Source organism: Melopsittacus undulatus, chromosome 4 (genome assembly GCF_012275295.1).
Source record: "Melopsittacus undulatus isolate bMelUnd1 chromosome 4, bMelUnd1.mat.Z, whole genome shotgun sequence".
NCBI lineage: Eukaryota > Metazoa > Chordata > Aves > Psittaciformes > Psittaculidae > Melopsittacus > Melopsittacus undulatus.
The window spans coordinates 40,632,517-40,657,302 of record NC_047530.1 but is presented as its reverse complement, the minus strand read 5'-3'; the positions used below and the strand labels follow the sequence as shown (position 1 = coordinate 40,657,302).

Below are 24,786 nucleotides of genomic sequence, written 5' to 3'. Positions count from 1 at the left end.
ACGGCATGGCCATGAATAATAGCAGTTACAAACAAAAGCAGCAGACTTGGCAAGAACACATCACACGGTGTCTAGAGGCCACATGAGTTCATAGCAGCACTTTTTTCAGTCAGCTAGAGCATTCCAAGTATCCCAACTGAGCTTTACATTAGAATACAGAATGCAGCACTTCATTTTAAAGCAACAAGCCTATATATAAAACAAGATGTTCAAGATGTTGGGCTTTTTTTTTGCTAATGAATGACACTGAACAACTAACATATAAACATAGTGCTAGAGAAAACAAAAAAAAATAATTATTCTCTGCGAAAAACGTCCACCAAACTGATTTAAAAAACAGCCATTCCACAAGACTTAAAATAAGACAGCTTGTAAATGAGAGAAATAGTGAAACATCTTCATCTTATTTCCCTTGCTGTTTTTTTTCAATTGTCTCTTAATTATGGTTGTAACAAAAATAGCGTAGATTACACGATTATAGAGCTGAGAAGTTCTGAAAGAATTGCCCAGGCTCAGGTATAGTTTTTGGTTCTGAAATCTGACAGTAAATACCTCACAAACAGTGCAGCATGCTACTAAAAACTCTAATTACAGTGCAATTTGATGAAATGTCACTTCAAGACAGTAAACAGTACAAAAATCGCCAAATATTTTTGGAAGCAATTATGTTTGTTAACTGTCACTGTTACATTTCTGTCCTACAAAACAATAATGACTCCTATATGGATACCTCACACTCAGTGGATTTTGCTATGTATACATAAACTTGTAATAGTCTATGCATTGCTTTATTTTTTATGTACAAATGTAATTAGTAGAGACATCCTTCCTATTACTGAAAGTAAACGTTAATGGCAAGAGAGCTATACTGGAACTCCAACACTTACTCTCTACCCTGAAAAGTTACTCAATTTTTGTTTCCGATAAAAAGTTTGTACTTCTATGTATATTAAAGTGAACATGCTGAAGACCCATCAGCTCCGTGCAATTCTTCAGGGGGTGCTCCTCCCATTCTTTGAAACCTCCAAAGAAACGAGACACACGCTCCACCTGTCTCAAACCGGAGTGCCCGGCCAAGTCCCTTCCTTGGATTTCCTTAACACCCTTTCCTCGTCCTCTCCCTGCTCGAGAGGCAGGCAGTCCTGCCTCTTGGCAGCTCTCTCTTCTCCCCCAAATCAACTACTCGCTGAGCTTCGGGGAGGCGCCAGTCCTCCCAGATCCGGAGGCTCTTGCTCCCCATAACCCACTCCCAAGGCTGCGGAGGCCGCCGGCCCGGAGAGCCCCGGAGTCATTGTGCCGAGGGAGACGATCGCAGCTGTCAGGGCACAGCCCGCCGTGTCGCGGGCGGACAGGGACGAGGACCAGCAGTCCCGGGCGGCGGCAGCTCCCGTCCGTCCTTCCGTGGTCGCCCTTCGGGCCCTGCAACGTGCGGAGCAGGGGCTGCCTCCGGAGCCAGGAGCCCAGGCGGGCGCCATGCTAAAAACCAAAATGGCTGCCCCAGGGAAAGAAGCCCAGCTCAGGCCGTGAGGGGCTGCGCCTTCGCCTGCTCCGCCACTTCGCTCGCCGGACGTCTCCCAGGTATCATCTCCAACCCACAGCGACCGGCTCGGCCTCAGAGACCCAACAGGCTCCGCTCGCCGGCGCAGCTTTGCTCCCGCTTCCCGAGCGCGGCCCGGTCCCCAGAGCCCACCGAGCCGGTCCCGGCCTGCGCCTCGCTCTGCAAGGAGCCCGCCCTCGCTCCCCGTACCTGAAGCTCGGCCCGCTCCACCTCCCAGTGCGCCCTCTCCATCTCGAAGCGAGCCCACTCGTGCTGGATGTAGTGCAAGATCCCCGGAATGGTGTAGTGCTGGGGCCGGGACAGCTCGGCGGGGCCCGCCGTCTCCTGGCCAGCCGGGGCCGCGGGGCCCTGGGGCTGCTGCTGTGGCCCTACTCCGGCTCCGGGCCCCACGCAGCCCCCACCCGACTGCAGGTTCATGTTCCCACCCGCCTGCGGCAGGGGCTGCTGCGGTCTCGGGGCGGCCGCCATCCCACCACCTCCTCCGGCTCCAGGGTGCTCGTCCATTGTCTGCGGGGAGCCCTCCTCCTCGTCCCGCGGCGGGGGCCTGCAGCAGGGGCCAGGGAGGGGGTGAGCGGAGCTGGCTGGGGCGGGGAGGAGGGGGGCGGGCCGGGCGCGGGGAGGGGGTACTGCGCCGAGCAGTATCCGGGTGTCAGAGCAGCGCCGAGCCGCCGCCAGCCGCCATTACAGCCGCCGCGCCGTCGGCCCACCCACCCGCGGCCGGGCGGGGAGGGGGAACGCCGCCGTGCATGCCGGGAAATCGCTCCCCTCGGCCGCCGGCCTCCTCCTCCGGGACGGGCAAGCGGTGAAGTGCGCATGCTCGGGAGGGGAGGTGAGCGCCGTGCCCTGGGGGCGGGGGCATGGAGCATCTCACGGTGCTGACGGGGGGGGGGGGGGGGGGCGGCAGGGCATACCACCTCCCGGGGGACAGCCGCTCCTGCCACAGGATGTAGCGGCAGTAGCCGCGAGCAGGCGGAGGCCTCAGGCTCCGGTGCGTCAGTCGGTGCTGACGCTGATGGTCGCGGGTCTGGCCGCCCCGGGGCATTGCGGCCAGGCGGCTTCCGTCCGCTGTGGAGCGAGAAGCGGAAGTATTGGTGTTACGGTGGGATGGCGGAGGTTTGGTTCGCCGCCGCTTTGGGAGCGTCAGACGCGCTCGAGAAGGCCCCAGGAATGGCCCTGTTCGGGGTCTGGGCCTAGGCGTGCTGCTCAGTCCGACGTGCAGGCAACGCGGTGCGGATTGTAGTGCTGAAGCCTCTCAAACTCGGTGCGGTTTATGGTGTGCTGAAGTTGCCCCGCAGAGAGATGGTTTTAGAATGGAGTTCTAAAATTTATGGTGTATCTCTGGAAGTTGACACGAGTGGTCATCTTCATGATATCTCAGTGATAAGGCATGTGTGTAATTGCATTCCCTCCTTGAGCAGGGGAAGTGAGTAGTGGTGGCTATCCAAAAATCTTTTCCACATGAGGAAAGGTTTGCCAGAAATTTAGTGGTTTATTTTTGCCTTTATCAGCTTCACATGTGATGACAGTGCTGTATTTGATGCACATCTTGGATAGGGTGAAATTGCCTCAGTTGCAAAATGATGCTCTGAAATGCAATATTTACAGATTATCATCACAATCTATTTGAAAGTAACTGAACTGTAGGTCACCCATTGTAAGTCAGGTAGGAGTCTGGGTTTGCCTCTCTTCAAAATATTTACATGCTGTACTCATTCAGTAAAAAATTGGATAGTTTCCTAAACAGGGTTTATGCTTGGCAGAACTGGAATTGTGTTAATTACTGAAAAAATAAATACTGCTTGTCTCAGTACTGGCATTTCCTTTCTTTACTAATCTCTCCTCAGGTGCATATTACATTTCAATTGGTTTCTTCAGTCCCTCCTTTTTTGCCCATTAAATCATTTCCCAATAAAATTTTATCCTACGGTCTTCCTGATTCCATGTGGATTAGCCCATCTAAATTCAAAGCCTTACCACCTCAGGTGATTTTTTTCATTGTCTACTGATAATATCAGATCATTACTAAAAGCTAAGACATATAACTAGTTTAGCCTTTTGTTTAGCCCCAATCTCATGGGACATTCCTCATTCCTGAGTATATGGGAGTTACTGCAATTTAATTCCATTTCTATATTCAGCCAGTATTTTGACAACTCAGTGGCAAAGGAAAACTTTTTTACTCTTTCCTTCCTCCCTGACTTCCCTGGATTAATAAGGTTTCTTTTTTAGAATCCCTGATCCTGAAGTTGAACACAATATTTTAAAGTCACATAGATGTACTTGTTTCATCTTTGGATGAATTTTAATGTGCACTATAGTAAGATCTAAAATTACTGTTACTGATAAATATTATTAACACTGCATGTGATTTTTTTATTAAAGCCTTGTCTATGGTCAGAACAAAAGTAGGAAGAGCAAGGGTTTAGACTATGTGAGTGGTGTTTGTTTGCTCCATACTTCTGTACAATAAATTCATAGCCAGGAAGCTCTGTAGGCAGATCTGTATCTCAGAAGTATTCGTTCCCATACTGTCATCTACTTGTGCCTCTACTGTTCAGCCATTTTTTAATTCTCATTAGTGCTTTCATTCCAGTTTAACTGTTTGTTCTACACTTAGTACACACATAAAGTGCATTTAGACCCATGCATCCAGAAACCCAACTTATTTAGAGTTGGACAGTGCAGTAAATTATAGTTCTATCTAGCAGTTATTTTTTTATTCTTCTTTTATTCTGGTGAAGCAGTTCTGCAAAAACTGTAGTGTAGTTTTTTGTTTATTAGAGCTGGTCTCTTATTTACATTTTAGCTGAGAAGTCATAGAATATTGTAAATATTGTTACAGCACAATAACTAAAATATTTCTAAACCTATGGACATTGGCTAGAGTTGTTCTAGCTTGAGAGACAAATCTAATTTGAATGATAACTGTACTGCAAGAAGTCCCAAACTGAGGTTGTGTTTCTTTTTTTGTAATTTATGTGTCTGAGTATGTATTAATATTGCAGAAATCTGTGACAAAATAAATTAATGTTGATGGTTTGTATCTACTGAAGGAATAATTAAAATCATATTTTAAGTATATTTTCTATTACTGCATGTCAAATCTGCTGGGTTGGCCATGTTGGACACTTAAGATCTTTTTATCTGCAAAACAGGTATTGCAGGCTTTGCCTCTTTAAGAGGTCTCAACAGTGTCTAAAAAGAGAGCTTTGAGGGGTGTGACTCAAAAACAGGAACAACCTACTTTGAGGTGTCTGTTGCGGTTATGCAGCCTGCAGAGCTTGCATGGCCTGGAAGCAGTCCCTGAACTGTCATGGTTTCTGTTTTGGTAATTTGAAGTAAACCAGGCAGGTCTAAGGTTGTCTTGAAATACAAGCCTAGAGTTAACCTATACATGCAGGGGAGACAAGCCTGATTGGGGCAGTAAAATCAAGCATCTGTGTCTTCATGAGCTGGGTCCTTAGTCTTCTGCACATGTGCTGGTTTAGAAGGAGTTAAAAGTCATTGTATTCTAAGTCATCAATGACTACATACTCCATTAGTCTACCAGCATGAGTCACACAAGCCAATCATGATACCAGTTTTCTCATAGATATTTATCTGTGAGAGATCATTTAATGAGGGTGAGATCTAACACAGTGTAATAGTGCATATTAAAATAACAGCACTTAAACTGCATGTTGTTTGTGTGAATGCCAAATCATCCTTACAGGAGAAATATTTTGTGTAGAAAATAAGAGAGTGCTACTCTGTCACTGTGGAAGGTAATTTCTCTTGAAGGGAGGTTTGCAGTTTCGAGACTTCTTGCATCTTCCTCAAGTGATACCTTCTGAGATTTTTGCTTCTAGGGAGTCTGTAGGTGTTTTATAGATTTGTTATGCTCAAAGAATATACTGTAAGCTATTCTGGACAGAATTTCTAATGCATGGTTGACTCTGACAGGGAGAGCTGGACTTGACAGTCCATCAGGATCTCAATAGTTCCTTCCAGTTTTCTATTCCTGAGTGTATTTGTGATGCAGATAGCTGTCTTTTGACCTGGAATGGGACAGCCTATTCATTTCTGACAAGCAGCCTTCAGATAGTAATGTGTTTTCATTACTAAAATGAGGAAAATAATGACAGAGATACGAAAGGCTTGTGTCTTGTCACCAGTTCCCTTGAACCATTTGATTGTGTATGCATAAAAGCATCATAATGTGTATGTACATCGATACAAATGTGTGCATGAGAATGCACAGAAAGCATGTAAGAATCATATCAGAAGAAATGGAGCTATCTTTGTAAGCAGAGTACTGATTATTTACCATAAAAGGTAGCTTCTCAAATACATAGAACTTGCAGCAGCCTTCCAATATCTGAAGGGGACCTACAAGGATGCCAGAGAGGGACTCTTCATCAGGGATTGTAGCTGTAGGACAAGGGGCAATGAGTTCCTACTTAAACTTAACAGGTTAGATATAAGGAAGAAGTTCATTATTATGAGGCTGGTGAGGCACTGGAACAGGCAGCCCAAAGAAGTGGTGAAAGCTTCATCACTGCCAGTGTTCGAGGCTAGGTTGGACAGAGCCTTGGGCAACATGGTCTGGTGTGAGGCAGTGGGATTGGAACTGAATGATTTTAAGGTCCTTTCCAACCCTAACTGTTCTATGATTCTGAGGAATGGGAGTTTCTCCATCCATCATCATGCACAGATTTGCTTTTCGTGTGTTTATTATACAAGTTTCTTTACAACTCACGTGCAAAACTAACATGTTGTCTGTATCTGAAAGCCAAAATGAAAGAAGAAATAAACTTTGTTAGAAACAAAACTCAGTAATTTCATTTTTTTTTTCTAAATTGTGCAAGCAAATGTTTTTATTTCTACAAGTTTTGTTTTTTTTTTCAGAATTATTTTATTTTAAAGTAAATAAAAAAACCCCTTAAGATATTTTTAACACTGGTGTTATTCTCAAAGTCAGATTTCACAGCTATGCTTGCACGCTTTTTGTAAATTAAAATTAAAATTATTTGTGCATATAAATACATTCCAGTGTTTTGCACAAAACTGTGTGCTTGTGCTGACACTTCTACGACCAAGATTTCTGTCTAAAACTCTGGAGGCTATTTTTGGGGCTGGTGGGAAAATACAGAAATGACCAGTGATACTAATGGTCCTCTTTCCTGTAGCTGTTAATCACCTCTTCTAATACCGTGACTAATGACTGCCTCAGAGATTACAGATAACACATTGGAGTACTACTGTGGTTCTACTCTCATTACAACATGATTCTTCTTTTTTTTATATCTATTCTGGGTAAGAGCATTTGTGAGGATTAAAAAGAAAAAATCTAGTATAAAGTATTTTCATATGTAAAACAATCCAGGCCATTCATAGGAATACACAAAGCTATGGTAGTTGTAACATCAGAAAGGGATTAAATGTGTAGAAGGATTAGCTTAATAAAGGTGTAAATAGTTGATAAAGAGGACAATCCTGCAATAGCATCCATATGTATCAATTCTTCATATATTTTTTGCTGTTATATATTGCTTATCAGTAGCTTGAAGTATAAGAGCCCTTGTCAGTATTCTTGGGGTAGTTTTACTGTCGTACTGTCAGGTCTCACGTGAATATCTGCAGAGATGTTATACCTCAGGTTTTACTCTTCAAGGATGGATTTCTGCAACTTGCTGATTTCTGAGAACAGGGCTTACACTCCTCAGTATGATTTCTGACTAAATTATTAAAATAGCTTGGAAACAACTTGTTCAGTTTCAGAGGACTATTAATTCATGCTCCAGCAGTACCAAACATAAAGACAAAGGATAAAACTAAGAAAAATTAAAAGGTGTCTATGTTGCTGTCATTATCTGCTTAGCTTGGACAAACATGTTTTGCAGTTGATCTGAACAGCTTGTGTAGCTTTCTGTCTCCCATGTCTGAGCTTGCTATTTCTTTCATTAAAACAAGAGGCAATGTTTCTTAAGTTTTTTAATCTTTCAGACCACAGCCCTTTTAAAGTAGTTTTAAAGCTTCAGGTTTCTTTTGCTAATGAGGTTGGCCCTTAGTTGAGTGCCTTGTTCTAAGCCTGAAGGAGTCACTCATTTTTATCCTTATTTAGAAGGTTTGTATCAAAAAATTACTAAGTCATCTGGCAGTTTTACCTTTCTCTGTGCCACAGAATATTAAGATATGTCTTCCTACTGCAACTAACTTGGAGCAGCAGTACAAAATGGGGGGGGGGGGGGGGGGAAGAACCACATATTAAATAGAAGATGATACAGGAGGTACTCTTCCATTTAGTTAGATGTCAGCCTAAGCTGCCATCTGACAATGAAGATCCTATCATAAATTTCCATCTGGGCCCTTTTTTGTCTTCATTACCTGGTTCACTCTTTATTGGAGACCAACTTGCACGGGTTCAGAAGCCTGGGGTGCAGTGGACCAGCCATGTGCCCCACTGCAGCAGTGCTGGCTGGTATCCATGACTCTTCTGTCAGAACAAATCAACAGAAGTGTGCTCCTGTTCTGGATGTGAAGAGACTTCATCATGCCTGATGGAGATGAGAAGGCTCTGAGACTGTCATGATTCCAAGCAGACTCTCTTGTCCTGAGCATTGATCCTGGAATTCTGTTCACTTCAGGTGTCATTTTTGAATTCTCAGTATCAAGTCTAATTAGTGAAGATACATTTGGTACAGAAATCTAAACCTTGTATATGGAGTTAGCACCCATGAATAGTATATAACCAAGAACTCTCAGTATCAAGTCTAATTAGTGAAGATACATTTGGTATAGAAATCTAAACTTTGTATATGGAGTTAGCACCCATTAATAGTATATAACTTGTTTGTTCAAGTTACTAGTAATACGAGGCAGCATCTATGCAGCTTGCATTGTATAAAATACCAGCATATGTTTAAATGTCTGTGAGATTGCTGCGTCAGAGACCTCTTTTGGGGTTTTTATTTTCTCCACTTCTGCTTGCCTGCTTCAAGATACACTGTTTTTACATGAAGAGCTACACTGGGCTGTTCTGTGGATTCCTGATACGTTTATTTCAGCTTGGACTTTCTCACAGGAGTGAGACAGGAGAGAATATTTGCATCAGGCAAGGAGTGCGTCTTCAAAACTGTAATAAACAGCTTTTGCAGTACTTGCTGTATTTCCAACGCATAAACTTCAAGAGCATTTGGCCCAGTAAATCTGTGATCCACATAGGGAGACAGATGGAAAACATTACAGTGACTGTTTCTGGCATTAAAGAAAATAACCCAGAACTATTTAAAAAAATTACGTCTGCAGCTTATCTTTCTTTGCATGCTTTTCACAACATGAAAGATATCAGTTGTTAAGCAAGCAGATTCTGATACATGCTATGCTCTAATAGCCTTTCTCATTGTACATTGCATGTGACATTTATATTCTGTAACTATTTCAGTGGTATTGTGTGGATTAATAATTACTTAGATTGAGTGAGATGAAGCTGTTTTAAGTAATTAACTTGAACAGGTTTCTCCTTAGCTATCAAAGACTCACTTAGTCTTCATGAAGTGCAGAATCTACCTTTCACTTCAGTGTGGGAAATAAGGTGGGGGAAAACAGGTTTCAGCAGCTCCTGGTCCAGCTCAAGATATGTGCTTATACTGCCAATACCTGAATGTTAAGAAGGCTATCACTCTGCATTAAAGAAATGGTCACGTGTTGTGGCCCACGCATTTGTCTTTGTCTTCTCTCCGTTAACTCTGACGTCCGGATAGTATGAATGAAATTGTTAAATACAAATCAGAGGAAAAAAAAAAAGGAATTTTACTGCTGGGATGCATGAAAAAGAGTAGATATATTTTTTCCTACATACTATGTTTTGGCTATAAACTCAGTCTTAAATATGTGTGGGTCTAGGCTGGCTAGTTTTTAGGAAGTCTTTTATAACTCCTATGTTAACTCTTATTTTTTCTTTTTTCCTCACAGAAATACTCTCCTTTATTCCTGCACCCCACGTTCAGATCTCCTGCTGAGATCAACAAAACCAGAAATGATAAAATTTTTTCTTATGGTAAACAAACAAGGTCAAACAAGACTTTCTAGGTATTATGAGCATGTAGAAATTAAGAAACGGACAATGCTGGAAGCTGAAGTAATCAAAAACTGTCTCTCCCGTTCAAAGGATCAGGTACGTTTTGTAGTTCTTCCCCTAGCCATTCTATTTATTAGCTAGGTTGGAAAAGACCTTTAAGTTAATCAGGTGCACCCATTGCTCCAGGACTGCCAAGTCCACCACTAGACAAGGTCACTAAGGGCCTCATCTGTATGGTTCTACATCTCACATTTTTCATGTCACTAATTCTGAAAATACATCAGTTTCCTTTCCAAGTCATTATTTCATTTGTACCCCTGAAGAAAAAGATCGTATTTCTACATTATGGGTTTAGGCCGTTGAAATGTTATTCTGCATTGAATAAATATGTTTTCCTGAGGCTTACAGAGATTTTGGGATTTTGTGTATCACTGGCATGAAAGTTCCTCCATTCTGTTTGAAGAAGCTCAGAAATCCAGTAAGAATTTATTTTATCTTTTTACTGCTTGTCTGGTAGAGATCAATAGCAAGTTATTGCTGCTGCTTTGCTGGAGGGTAGTAAGGATACTACTGACAGCTCCAAGTTTAAACAAAAGAATTATGAGCAAGTATGAAAATACTATCTGAAGCACGGGGGGTGGGTTGGAAACACAAACTTTTAGGCCCTTTTTAGGCATTTTTATTCAAAAGAAGTGTTCACAATTTCTGAAAAAAAAAGAAAGAAAAAAAAGAAAACCCAGAAATTGGAAGATTTCTTAGCTGAACGTTGAGATTTTCATGGCTCAGTTGAGCCATCGGCTCTTTAAGAAAAGTACCAAACTTCACTAACTCTTAAAGGCACAACACATTGACTTGCACTGGGGGAGAAATCTGTAACTTGGATTGTGAGTGAAGATTTTTGGCTTCTGTTCTGAAGGCAGCTTCCTTATTTTTCATTAATGACACATCTTTGAACAGTGTGGACTTCGTTCTAGAAAGCCTGGGGAAAAAAAGTAGCAGTTCCTATGAAGTACCTTAGTTCACAGACTTAACAGTGGCTAAAGAAATGAACCTCTTCAGCACTGCTCTTGCAAGGGCATCTCCAAACTGAAACTTCACCAAAGGAACTAACGGCATGCTGTCATTTCAAGGACTGAGCAAAATGATACTGAAAAAATATAGGAGGAAGCAGCTTGTAAAGCAGCGTCTAACAGCACCATCTGCTGGCCTCTCTCCCACTGTGAAAGACATGTTAATTTCCCTCCTTGGGTCTGGAAGTCTTCATACTCCTAATTTTGATATAAAAATGTGGATCATTTTTTAAACATGAAAATGACCTTCAGGTTGTCTCTTTTGGAAGTGCTTCCAAGTGAAAGTTTAGGGGAAGGATCAACAGCCTTATAATCCCAAAACAAATCATTTCAACTCTGTTTCACACAGAATCACGGAATCACAGAATCCCAAGGGTTGGAAGGGACCTCAAAAGATCATCTAGTCCAACCCCCCTGCAAGAGCAGGGTAACGTAGAGTACACTGTTTGTTCCAGTTTTTCCATTTAAAATATGGTAGCATGTTTTCTGCCAACAGATGAAATGCTTTGTGTAATTAATGCCCTAAGAAATTTCTTTCAAGTCAAAATTCCGTGATGGATCTTGAGAAATCCATTGTTCTTTGTGGGCCTTATGCACATGAAAGCAACTCTGTGCTTAATACTGTCGTATACTTAAGTAGCAGCTGTTATATTTTACTTGTTTTGTTTCTGCCTAGTGCTCTTTCATTGAGTATAAGGACTTCAAGCTGGTATACCGACAGTATGCAGCCCTTTTTGTAGTTGTTGGAATTGACCACACAGAGGTAAGAAATTACATACCCTCTGGAAATGAGAGCTTACAGTGATTGTTATGGTCAAGAGCTCAAGTCTGCTTCTAGTATGGAATTTTGCAATAGAAATTAGAGAATTTTAAGGAGTCATTGCAAAAAGAAAAAAATCTGTGAAAAAAGGGAGGTATAAAAAAATGTGGTATAGTGGACTTTGGTCTGTAGCAGCAGACTGAACTGTTATCATGAGACAGGCTTTTTGGGCCTTGTGCTGATTCTGCTTTCTAAATTTATTTGATTAAATGTAAAATTATTTGGGGTAGTGTTTCTCAACAAATGTTACCATTACAGCCGGATCACCTGTCTTATTTATGGCGATTTCCCAACTGCCCACTGTTTTTAACCTCCTTGGCGAAAGAAAATCCATGCTGTCAGCTAGAAAGATGCCAATGTATTGTATTTAAAAAATTTAAAAAAAAGTATCTGAAAAATGACAAGTGCTGTTATTTCAAATGTTCAGGCTGAGACTCCAAGGCTTTAGGGTTTACATTGATTCCTGGTAATCAGAAATTAATTCAAAGCTTACTATTTAAGACCTTATCAGGGTGGTGTGGAAGGTAGCTGCTGATTACCGCAGTGTCTTCAAGTCAGAGTTTTAATGCTGTGCAATGTGGGACAAACTCTTTTGGCTTTGCTACAAAAATGGCCACCTCTGCTACTGCAGCATAACCTGGCTCTGTGCTGCAGCTGGCCAGTGTGACCTCTGCTGCGTAACCACATGGTTACTTCATCCTCTTCCCATGGTGGCCTGAGCTTGTGCACTTTATTGTAGTAAGCTTTACTATATTTTCTAGTTGCTTTTCATGCAGCACTAACTGAAATAACACAAAGAATACAGTTACCTTTTCTAGCTATTCATTTGCTCTTCACTTGTTTTTCATTTAATTTCAGAATGAGATGGCAGTATATGAACTAATTCATAATTTTGTGGAAGTTCTGGACAAATATTTCAGCAGAGTGGTGAGTTGAATCTATTACAAAATATTTCTTCTCTTTCAAAGCTGGTCTAGTGTGAGTTGTCCCTACTTATGGTAAGGGGTTGGAACTAGATGATCTTTGAAGTTCCTTCCAACCCAAACCATTCTATGAATATGTAATTTCATCGAATAAACTGAAAGAGAATTTGTATTTTTTCCATATTTAGAATTCTGAATACTTTATCATGAGCATTACCACCAAAAAAAAAGCCAACCCAAAACACACACACACATAAAAGCAGTATTAGTTGGTTCTTCAGAAAAATATAGATGGGTTATCAAGCATCAGTCAAAGAATACCAGAAATATTTCTGCTAGAATAGCATGATCTTATATGTTTATATTCAGGGATTTCTTTGGCTCACCTACTCTTAATTTAAATTTTTATTTTTAAATTAATTTAAACTCTTAATTTAAATTAGCCACTGTCATTTTGTACATTTTAAAGAAATAAAGAGGTTTTTCTTTACAGCTCTTTTTTTGCAATTCAGAGCATTATATTCCCTGAATTAATTTATGATAAAGATGGTGTAAACATTTAGCAGGGAGCTGACATCACTCTCAGTGAACAAGATCAGAGGGATGGAGCACATAAAACCTCAAAAACCAGTCTGTACTTGTGCTCTCCATGTTGTTGTCATGCAACAATGGATACCAGATAAAACAGCTATTATATAGATAGTCATTTCAGTGAGGATTCAGCATCAGGCATGACTCCACTTAAAATGACAGTGCTCCTTTGGGTGGGAGATACTTTTTGTTTGCTTGTCTTTATGAAGGTTGAAAACGCAGCATTATAATCCTGCTATTCAATATGGGGTTTGTCATAATTTTGCTATAAAAAGATTTGCCTGAAGTCCCAGTTTGGCACAATTTTAGTGCAATTGCAGCACAAAAACTATGCTAGAATATGTTGGATACCCCCCTCATGGTCTGTAACTGGTTTCCCAGTCCTAGTACTGCAGCGGATGTGCAGAGCCTTCTCTAAAGAATTCAGGGACACGCTTGAAAAAGTTGTCTGCACCCTGCACTATTTAGATGCCTGGCAAGTGTTCTAGGCTGTTATCTATCTCTACTAATGTCACACCAGCCTGTTGAAACTGATGGTACTAACTATATCACTTTCTGACTGTACTAAGTTCAGGATTTACCTCTTAACTGGCAGTCCCAACCTAACCAGTGATAACCAGGAATGGACAGCACAGGGAAGAAGAGTAAAATTTAGTCACATCTTGTTTATCTAATTGAGCCAATTGTTGCCAACCATTTGACAAGTTTTATTTTCCTCACTTGGGACAGAGCAAAAATATATGTATTTTTTTATACATATAACTGTACTGTATATAACTCCTTGACTGCCTATATAACCCAACCACTGCTTAGAAATTTGCTGAATTCATCACACCAGAGCTTTTTGTACTGTCCATCTCATTTCAGGTTTGAAACTAGGGGAACTGAAAAGGGGGGTGGTTAAAAAAATCTCTTGCCATTCTGTGGTTCTGTTTTTAATAGCATATAACACAATAAATGGCAGAGCACTGGAGAAGAGGGCTATAATTCTAGTTGGTGTTTCTGGCAGAAACCACAGAGCAGGAAAGTATGTCTGTAGTCTCATGGATTTGCAGAATTTTAGCAGAATCCCAAATTATGATGATGACAGAGACAGAACTCTGGAAAAGGAAAGAACATCTGTCCTGCTCTAGAAGGACATTTTGTCATCTATTATTTTTAAGCTTGTGAGCCTTAAGCATTCTCACATACTCTATTTTTATCTAATGCAGTTTACAGAGCTTGAATTCAGATATCAGAACAAACATTAACAGAATTAGGCAGAAAACTTTCAAAGTTGCTTGTGAGATGGAATTTTGAGTCCTCTTCATTTTTATTATGGCTACCCAGGGAAAACTCTGCATACTGTTCAAAATACGTGTTCCAATGTTTTCAATTACTTTTTAAAGCTGAGTAAACTTAAACTGATCAGGCGCTTAAAATACAGTTTTTGTGACACATGAAAGATTTCCAGTTGAAGAACAGGGGAGTTGGTCAGCAGAGACCTGTAGACTACAACTAGTCCAGTTTAAAGCATCTTTAGACCATAGAAGTAGTAGCAATTTTACCAGTGGGACCTTGGCCTAAAAACAGGGTTAGACTGTGAATTGAAACCATGTTAGCAAACAAATTCCCCTGGTAGCAGATAGATTCCCTCTTTCAGCAGACACTGAGGCAGCTCCACCCCAGCTGTGCAAGATCTTAACTGCTGAGGCTGTGATTAATTGTTTCTAAATTTAGACATTTAACTGAGGCACTTAAGTTAGAAGTTTGGTCATCCTAAACTCCCATGACCACTGGGCAGGAGATGGATGAGTATCTCGAGAAAGTGAGTCATGCCTCAAGAGTGCCGAGTCAACTGTTGAAGATACCCATCTCTTGTGTTGACTGCAGAGAGACCACAAGGGCTTCTCACTCAGACATTTTGGTTAAAGGAATAAAAATACTTGGGGTAAATCCAGGCCAAGACTAGAAGGGAAATGGTGACTACATGAAGAATTACATTGCTGCCACTGGAGAACAGTTAGAAGTACTAAGGGTCCAAAGCCTGGAGTCGCCTTTCCTTCTCCCAATATATTCAGCCACAACTACCACGGCCATATGTATATATACAATGTCTAGATTTTACTGTTGAAATGATCTGCAGCAACATTTTAAGGTGCATTTTCATATAAATTGCAAGCTTGGCATTAACATCCCCTTTTTGCAGAAAGAAAATAGAGGGCTGGAGTTAGCATGATTAGCATTGCTGGTTTTCTATCACTTATTCAGATGGCACTGTGTCTATTCAAGCTGTTACTTGTGGGTGACCTCCATGGTTTTTCTAAGTAAAAATTTCAGAACCGTAGCTTTTGATACGGAGGCAGGTGATGCATCAAAGGCAAAGCAGTGTTGCAGGAAAAGGCATGGAATTTTACAGTCCAGAACAGAAATCTGTATTGCCCTAGAGTTTTGTGTCATTAACGGTAAAGAAACGCTTCAAAATAAAGGGGTGCATAATGCTTAATGCCTATGAGATGAGAGATGAAGCTGTAACTAATTGTTGTCTCACTCTTTTCCTTGCAGAGTGAATTAGATGTATCCTTTTCAACATCAGAAATCCATTTGTCTATCTGGTTTTGGGGTATGTTCCAGTTCATACTGTCTTCATAGCACTGGCTGTCATACAGGCAAGACAATGCAGAGGTTTTTCAAATTTTGCACTTTCAGTAAGTAGCACCATTTTGGCACCTTTCTGAAAGCATGGTTGATGTTCGTGCAGGTTGCTTGTTCCAATCCTAACTCATTGAGATAAGCCTGGTACCATTTAAAGCAAGACAGGGAGAGTTTGTTTAGAGAGAACTAACTACTACCCAGACATGAGAAGTAGTATTCTGGGGCAACTTTTAGGCTTAATTATTACTACAAGGTTTTACTTTTTGCTTTAAGTTTGTAGTAAAATAGATGCTGAAATGACTGCCATAATAAGAACTGAATGTTACAGGTATGTCTTGAGCCAGGTAGCAGTAGCGTCATTGTAAGATTACGTTTGTGCTTTGATCTTGCTTCATGGAAGTGTAGGTGAGATTTACTTTCTGTATTGATGAAAAAAGAGAAAGGCCTGAAAGGAGGAAATTTAGGAACCCAGGCATTGCCACAGATACCTTTTACCTTTCCCGCTCTTCTCTCCTTACGCAGCTATATTTTCATGTGTATGATTCAAAGGGTACTAACTAATATATATATATGTTTTAAATGAACTACAACCAAATACAAATCCTAAACCACAGTCCTGAACAACTAAACACAAATAGCAAGTAAATAACATACAATACTAAATTCAAAGAAAATTAAACCAGGAGAATGTGGCACAGTCTTCCAGTCCCACTGCCTGCTCACTCTACTGCAGCAATCCTTATGCCTCTGTTTGTTGTTGGTTAAATGCAGATCTACTGGTACAAAGAGTTTCAATTACGCACCTGAAGTACAGTTGCCACCCTGGAATCATGTAAATTACACACCTGAAATACTCTAAAGTAATTTAGAATTAGTACATACGAAGAACATTAAAAAATTCTGTGAATTTTCTTGAAATTGTTTTACTCCTTTACTAAAAAAATACATAATTTCATTTTTGTAAATTTTTTAATGCTTGCTACATGATGGAACTCTGTTTCATTTACTGAGCTTATATATGTATGTGTATATATACTGTATGTATGTGTATATATACTGTCTCTATTTCCTTCTTGAAATTCACAAAATGCTGTGGTATTAATATAACACTCCTCAATTAACTTGTATTAGAATAGAGCAATAATGAAATTTCAGTATGGAGGGAGTTAAGGTCTCTGAGCAATTATGTAACTGTGTTTTTGTATTCAGTTACTCTAGTTAAGGATTAGAACCATGTTTACTTGTGTGTGAGCTTTGCTGAATTAGAGACTAAACCCATGACCTGTTCAGTAATTATACATAAAAAATAGTCCCCTGTGTTACTGTATGGTATATTTTGAGTCAGCAGTTGCCTGATTCTTTTTGCCTTAGATTTTTTGGAGTACTGATGATACCAAATTCTGCCTCTGGTCATCATTTTCACACTGAGAGGAATAGCCTGTAAGGCATATACTAGGTTACCACCAGCAGACTGTTTAATAGCTGAGAAAGGACACTGTATATCCACAAGCTTCTGCACACAATGTTATTCTGCACTGTTTAGAGAAGTTGTATTATACACTAACAGTTGCAGTGGGTGCAATATGGTGTCTGAATGATTCCTGTAGAAGTTCATCTTCTACATGGATCTCATCTGCATGAGGGTGTGAATATAAATATTTGGAAAACAGAAGTGCACATTACTATCTTATTTGATAATCCTGGAGATAATACTGGAAGAGCTCATGTCTGGTGCATCCCTCTGACATGTATGACATGAATGATGCATATATTTTTTCCACTCAGAAATGCATCTTTCTACATTATACATTTCGGGAACAATTTTCAAGTTAAACATTTTGTTTTACATATGTACAGAAAACCTCTTTCATTTAGGAAGAAGAGCTTTTCATAAGCTGAGAGGAGCTCAGCTTACTTACTAACCTGAAATAGTTGAAGTAAGACAGATACTCAAAACATTAAATGTCAGAGTTGTAAAGATGAGGTGGATTGTCCAAGATTGTATTTATCTTTTATACAGCTTGAACAGCAGCCCCTGAAGAACAGTGTAAGATCTGGGCTATAAGTGTCTTAGATGTTAATGCAGTGCAAGCAATAATCCATCAATATGCCTTTCATAATGTGTAAGATAATATCCCCATCTGGGATTAAACCATTTCCTGTGCCAAATAGTCTTTTGCTAACTCTTATATTCAGTACAGAGAGTTTAGATGTAAAATATCTGATGAAGGAAGTACTGTCTAAAGGTTTGTAGCAGTGAACATCAAGTGTATTTACAGAACTTTTGTATATGGAGTATCTATCTGGTGGGAGACTGTCACCATTTCCTGTCTCTGGACTATTACTTTTGTGTACAGATCCATAGGATGTTTATTTCAAAAGTAATAGTGGGCATTCTATATAGAAAGTAGTGTTTACTAACCTGAAAAAAATAGTAGGAAATTACATGAAATCAAACCCCATGAAAACCAGATAAACATTAAAGGCTATTAACCCATGCACAGGGCAAACCCCAGTTAAATCTGAGGCTGAAACCATCACACAATCACTCCCATGCTCTTGGCAATGCAGCTCCTCCTATTAATGTGGGATGCCAACTCTCATTTAGATCCAAAAACCGAAGTCACCCAGGATGCTACATCATGTCTTGTGTCATAGCCTGAATCTGAAGTCAGCTGTCAGGAAGGGAAGGGCACCTTCTGCACAAGGCAGAGACTAGGTCCCATCCGAATCCTGCCCAACAGGATTCGTGTGTAATATTTATACTTATGTGTGACACAGGTGTGTGTGATACTAACCAGTGCATGGACAATTGGGAAGTTATCTCTTCTGATTAGCTATTAGCCAATTAAGTAACTATTTTAACTCTAGAATAGGCATGGGGTTTAGAGAAGATTTTATGTGTGACCTGTAAGGCATTTAGCCATTAAATGACATCCATTTTCATTCTCATTCACATACTTAAGGGTAGCTGTGACAGAACAACATAACATTTCTAAGGTTATCTGGTTTGTTTTTTAAATATCTGTAGGTAGTGCTGTGGGGCCCAGTACTTGAATGGGCAAGTACTGAAACCCCAGTCCTGAGGGTGTTGCTTCCTAATGTGTTAACAGCACTAGATGAGCCTCCCTTCTGTGTATGACATGAGTGGGTGGGATTTTCTGCAGCTCTAACACTCCAGCTTGCATAGACCTACTTTCTTGGTGTGATGATAACAATGACATAGTAAAAATGCCGTAGCTCTGAGAGCTTCTGAAGGGTTTCTAACACACAGAAAGTTGAATTTTCTGTTGCTTGAACTGGTGAAGCAAAACTTACTTGAAGATACATAGTTAACTTACAGAAGAAACAGATACTTACATTCCCCTTGTGGGCGGGAAGGGGGCAGACAGGGTTCTCTAGGACCAAGCATTTGAAGAATGTTGTCTTGATCCAAACCCCACATTGCATTCCATTGCAGCTAGCTGCTGCTCATAGGACAGATAAAAGCTTTGATACAGTGACTGCTTCATGCTAATCAACTGTATTCTTCAGTCACTCTCAGAACCCAGGGCATTTAAGTAGTAAGAAAACTGAATTAATTCCTTCTGAGAATTTATGAGGATACACTTCAGTTTGTACTGTAAAATAAGTACTGCTCTAACAGAAACCTATAAGGATTAACTTAAAACAGTTCTATAGTATCACTGACCTTGAAAGCACCAGTTGTCTCCTTTATGTCAGCGTAGCTGTTTGGGAAAGAAATGGTCAGAAAGCATCAAATGGGTTTCAGTGCCTAAAACTGGCCTGCCATTAGATAGGCTAAAAGGTAATTGAAGTGAATGTTAGCAAAGATAAAAGTTAGAATGTGTGATTTTAGATTAAAAAAAGAGAAGCAACTCTAATCTTCAGTTGAAGATGAACATCCAGAATGGAAATCAAAGTTTTGTAATGCTGTGTATTCAGTAGCAAAGTACCTGTGCTGTAATCTGCAGAGCTTTTGTTTGGGCTCCTGGGTGTGTTACCTGATCACAAGTGGGTTGGCCACACTTTATCATCTCTTATGCCTTGACACACCCTTAATTACTTGCCTGGAAAATCCTGAGGTATCTTAACATGTCTCCACTTGAGAAAGGTACTTATCACATGCAAATCCAGAATGTGCCTTTTTCCTTTCCTTCCCTCCTTCCCCACTTAACTATCTGCCTATATAACGTTTTGCATCACATTTACCTCCTCTTAGTATGTACATGCCAGAAGAACTCCATGATAGTAGAAAGTATTGTTGGTGTCCTTTAATAAGGGAAACTCTTAAGTTACCAAAAGCCAGCAAAAATACCAATTGTAGCAGCTGCCTTTTACTTCTACCATGAGGTACATAGCCACAGTGGCACAGAGTGAAATCTGTAAACCAGAGGCAGTAGGGGCTCACCTTTGCCTGGGCTGCCAACTTGTGAAGAGCATTTCCTAGCTGGGTGCTCTGAACTTTCATTACAGACATTCCTCTAAAGATGCAGAGATTAATACATGTGTTCTTATGCATATGTTTTAAAATCCATGTTAGCCTCTGCATGGATCTAGTGAAAAACCCTCAACCCTCCTCTATGGGGAGCCAGGATTCTTACTAGAAGCAGCACCTTGAATGACAGCTCTGGGTGGAGCACATGGCAGCACACACGGAGCACAGCTTTTTCCTGTTGCCAGTTGCTCAGACTGGTTTGCTTTGCTGCTTTTCAGCTCAGCTGGGTGTGGATCCATGACTTCAGGGCTTTAAACTCTGAAATCTGGGATCAGTTGCCAAACAAGTGACAGGTGGGGAGGATGCAAAGGATCAGAGATACACTGGGCAGGGCATTCAGATGTTAACAATGAAGCAGTGTATGTATAAAGACCATAGAACATAGTCATGAGACCTGCAGGAAGGGTGGAAAAGCTAAGGTGGTCCCTGTGAAATCTGGGTGTTTACCAAGCATGGTAAAGGGAGGTGGGAGGAGAAATGAAAGGAGCTTTGGGACCTTCCAATATCAATATGGTAGATGTCTCTAGAATAGTGTTAGTATCCCCATTCGAACTGCAGGAGAAATCAATAGGTCTGGAATGATGACTGTAAGGGGGTTACAGATGGACAGAAGTCACACGCTACTATGTCCTGTAATGGGGTAAGCCACTCTTGAAATAAGCAGGAAGGCTCTTGCAGGGGAACTGATGCCTCATTTAACATGCTGGGTTTGAGCAGAACAGCTGCAGGGTACTCAGTAGTGTGGGTGCAGTTTTCCTTTGACATGGTATCAGGTCTTTAGGGAAAAATAGGGAAAAAAGCAGTGCTAAGCGTGTTTTCTTAAACAAGGTGATGCAGAGAAACTGATGGGAGTGGCAAGTTGCTGCATGATCACTGATTTACAGGTTTTAGAGCTTTGGGACTCTGAAAGGAAGAGGAAGGCCTGGAGAGGCACGAGCTCTTGCTCTGCCATGGGAATTGGAGCACAGTGTATCAGTGGTAGAGTGGAAGAACTGAGATCCAGGAGGAGCTGGCTTTATCGCTTGTTGAAACCTGAATGGAATGTTATCTAACTTCACTAACAGAGCCTCTTGCCCTGTGTATAGGGCAGTGCCAGAAGTGAAGTAAGCAGCACCAGCAAGGCAGTTTTCCTAAAAATTCTCACACTACTGGAATAAAGAAATTCTAACTTCTCAGATGAAAATATCTGTGTAAAGATTGATTTACTTGAAAAGTAGGGTACAGGAAGAAATTTATCTCAGGTCTTTAAGTCTGCCAAGCAGAGTAAAACTACCACCTCTGTCTCTGGAACCACAGAAGCTGTTGAAGTTTTAAGGGCAGTACTGCTCCTCAGTAGCTGAAGGCATGGAGATGGTCAGTGTTACTTCACTAGAATCTGTTTCTTCAGGCCTAAGACTCTTTGCTTTCATGAGCTCATGTTGTTGCAGCTCTAGTGGTTTAAGGTGGTGTCTCCTCACCACTTGAATTTACCACACAGGAAGAACAAATACATAGAAATATGTGGCTCTTCAGCTGTTGTCAGGTACAGCTCAGTACTGCCACTGCTCCCGTGGTTTGGTACAGCACAGGGCAGACTGCTGTGGTGAGATCCACAGACCTTGTGGGATAGAGCAGTCCTCTTCCATGCCCAAATCACCTTCAGAAAATGAGATTGACTCTCCATCCTGCCAAACAGGAAAACACTGATGCCTTTAAAAACTTCGTGCTGATGCTTTTAAAACCAGCTCTGCTGGTTAGAATGAAGTCTACTAACACAAATACAAGGACTAGAGTAAAACCAGGCTGCCTTCCTGAGCTCAAAACATATCATAAGAAAAATAGAATAGGCAGAGAAGGCCCTCAGGAGATTCCCATCAAAGTTGGAAAAAAGTACTGAAAGATGTATTTCAAAGTTACCGCAAAGCATTGTGCCAACTCCACTACAGTAGTCCTCAATACAGGCAAGGACTAGAAGGAGCAGATGTGCTGAGCACAGCAAAGAACACACTTAAAGAGCAGCAGCAGGTGGAGAGCAAGGCAGAGGAAGGGTTATTCACGCCTCTGTATGCACACACACGTCAGTGAGGCACAGCAGATGTACCCTCTGGGCTTTTTTTGCTATGCCTGTTTCCACTGCAGGTTCTGGTGATAAGTGGCAACCTAAGAGGCCTTTTTCACGAGTAACCCTTTGCACTTGATCAGTGATACACAAACGATGAATGTATGCATAAGGACTCCTGCTGTGTAATGCTGGAGCCTGTTGTCTGGCTTGGTTTTCTTCTTCTTTCAAGACAGATGCTATTAGATAATGTTAAGACACGTAATTATGGACAAATCTCATATATCACAACAGCACAAATTCATAGTTTCAAGTTATTTTCCTTTAGGAGAATATTAAAGATTATTATTTGGAAAGCATTTAAAATAGGGACCATTCATTTACTTTAGCTGCTCTTTCTGAGATTTATTACTAGATCAATGACTCAGCTTTACTTATCAGCATATATGCTATTTTCAAGCAGATCCAACAGTCTTAGGAACTTAGGGTAGGAGAAAATCAGAGAATCAAGTTTTAAGAATTTGATGGACAATTGGTTTTATAAGAAGAAATGCAGAATACTGGTACCTTCCCATTCAAGGTTGTTAATCTTTAGTAACATTTTTATATTAAAACAATATGTGGTAAGACTAAAATTAACCATCTACATCTAAGTTCAAGTTCACCATGCTTTTAGTACTGTATGGTAGTCTTCCAGGCTGGGATACTGCTGGGGCTTCACCTTCTCTTCTACAAACTTTTTGACATCCCTGTGGTCAGGAAAAAAGTGTCAGTTCAGCAGTTTCCTTCTCTCTATTAAAATAAACAACCAAATAAATTAGAATAAATTAAGAAATACCAATTTTAGCAAACTTTGAAAGTACAGACAAAGGTGCCAAAGATTTTCTTCACGCTATCTTCATGTTGTTCAAAATATACTTAACCTGAAATATTTCTAGATCATGTTCAATTTGGACAGAGTGCACATCATTTTGGATGAAATGGTGCTAAATGGTTGCATTGTGGAAACAAACAGGAACAGAATTCTGGCCCCTCTGCTGGTGCTTGACAGAGTAGCAGAAAGCTAGGAAGATGCAAGACTGACTAAAGCATTCTGCTAAGGACGATGAAGCCACCAAGAGCTGACAACAGCGGTCTGATGCCATTAAGACTGACTCATGCAATATTCAAATTAGTTGGAAAATATTTCCTGTTTCTCATATGCCCAGTGTACCTAATGGAAAGACACATCTATACATGAAGTGGAACCTTCCATTTCAGATGCAGCTTTCTTGATGCAGCAGAAGTCTTCCTGCAACAGTCAACACTTTTTCAAACTGAGAATAAAGTAGTGGCAACTTACATGTGACTGTCCAAGTGTCACTGAATTACACAGCACTGTGCCAGGCCTAAGACAAGACAGAAAATATGAAAATATAAATTCAAGGTTTCAACACTTCCTTTAAGCACCAATTTCATTTATTTTTATACAAATGTCCTGTAAATTATGGTTTCATAACTTTTAGGACCACTTTTTTGAATTAGATTAATCCATCAAAAAGCTAGTTTCAGTCCGATTTCCATGTAAGTCATGGTTACAAAAGGAATGTAAATACAGAAGTCTGTGTGCATTTAGTATTCCTGTGTAAGTTGTAACTGAAAGTATTCGGCAATTAAATATGGGAACATTAATAAAAGGTAATTATAATCAAAAGTTCAAACATCTTTTATCATGTTGGCTTCATAAAGTACACAAAACCTTTTCTGTTTTGGCCACCAGTGAATTTTTTCTCTTGTATATTCTATCCATGCATCACAATTAAAACTTATACAAAAGATGAGTAAAAAAAGGTACAGCTAGGTACCAAATCAAATTTGGCTTCAGCAGGAGGATGTAGCTACACTCTTGTATTGACAGGTGCAACATACCACTTCATACTGTACACTGCACTACAAGTCACTCAATAACTTTCGCAACCTGAGATTACTTTCATTACCTTTCTAGAATTAAGGTATCTGGCTCTTCCGTCATGACCAACACTAGGCGTAACCTGACCCTGAAAGAGTGTATGATACACACTGTGAGCTTCGTGTGTGAAGGCACGTAATGGTCACATCTAAATTGCACCTAGAAACCTGGCTCAAAGGAGCAGAGTGGTGGGTTGTGTGGGGAACTGTCCACATCACTTTAACAGAACCATTCCCCAAAACAAGTTGGCATTGGAACAGATACTTGTACGCAAGGATTATGCTGCTGTTCTGTTGAAGCACAACAACAGTCACAGGAGCGTGAGGGTGGAGATTCCCATTCAGTTTTGCATTGTGGAAAATTCCAAAGACTGTTTCTGTAAAGTCCTGGGAATGATGCTATGACAAGCAGTCTGGTTTCAGCCTGGTTTGTACACATGAGGCAAACTCTTAAGGCAAGCCTTCCCTGAGCAGCGGTCCAAGAAAAGATTGTTACTAAAGAGAACTGACACTGAACAAAACTTGCCACACAGGCTCAACTAAACCAAGAGATTTTCTTTCCTGGTATCAAGCACTTACATATCTTCAAAGATACATTAGGATCTTGCTTTATCTTACTGTAAACCAACTTTTTACCACTAAATACCT

General features: G+C 40.6%; 2 protein-coding genes across 8 annotated transcripts in view; one reads left to right on the top strand and one right to left on the bottom strand.

Annotated features, from left to right (window-relative positions):
• The window catches only part of STRN3 (striatin 3), a 61,053-nt gene extending 58,917 nt beyond the window's left edge, over positions 1–2,136 (bottom strand). For all 5 annotated transcript variants that reach the window (XM_005149343.4, XM_034061322.1, XM_031049115.2 and 2 more), the window contains exon 1: positions 1,748–2,136. In XM_005149343.4, coding sequence (XP_005149400.4) covers positions 1,748–2,062 — 315 coding nt within the window. In that variant the 5' untranslated portion in view covers positions 2,063–2,136. The remainder of the gene's footprint in view (positions 1–1,747) is intronic.
• On the top strand, positions 1,096–23,891 carry AP4S1 (adaptor related protein complex 4 subunit sigma 1). Of its 3 annotated transcripts, none has more exons than XM_005149294.3 (6): positions 1,096–1,578; positions 9,512–9,713; positions 11,364–11,450; positions 12,366–12,434; positions 15,566–15,577; positions 23,130–23,891. In XM_005149294.3, the coding sequence occupies exons 2-6, from the start codon at positions 9,576–9,578 to the stop codon at positions 23,256–23,258; spliced, it is 435 nt and encodes a 144-aa protein (XP_005149351.1). In that variant the 5' UTR covers positions 1,096–1,578; positions 9,512–9,575; the 3' UTR covers positions 23,259–23,891. The 3 variants fall into 3 exon arrangements, with proteins under 3 accessions (XP_005149351.1, XP_033917215.1, XP_030904977.1); XM_034061324.1 differs by lacking the exon at positions 1,096–1,578 and adding an exon at positions 2,273–2,387; XM_031049117.2 differs by lacking the exon at positions 1,096–1,578 and adding an exon at positions 2,488–2,819.
• The last annotated feature ends 895 nt before the right edge of the window (positions 23,892–24,786 follow it).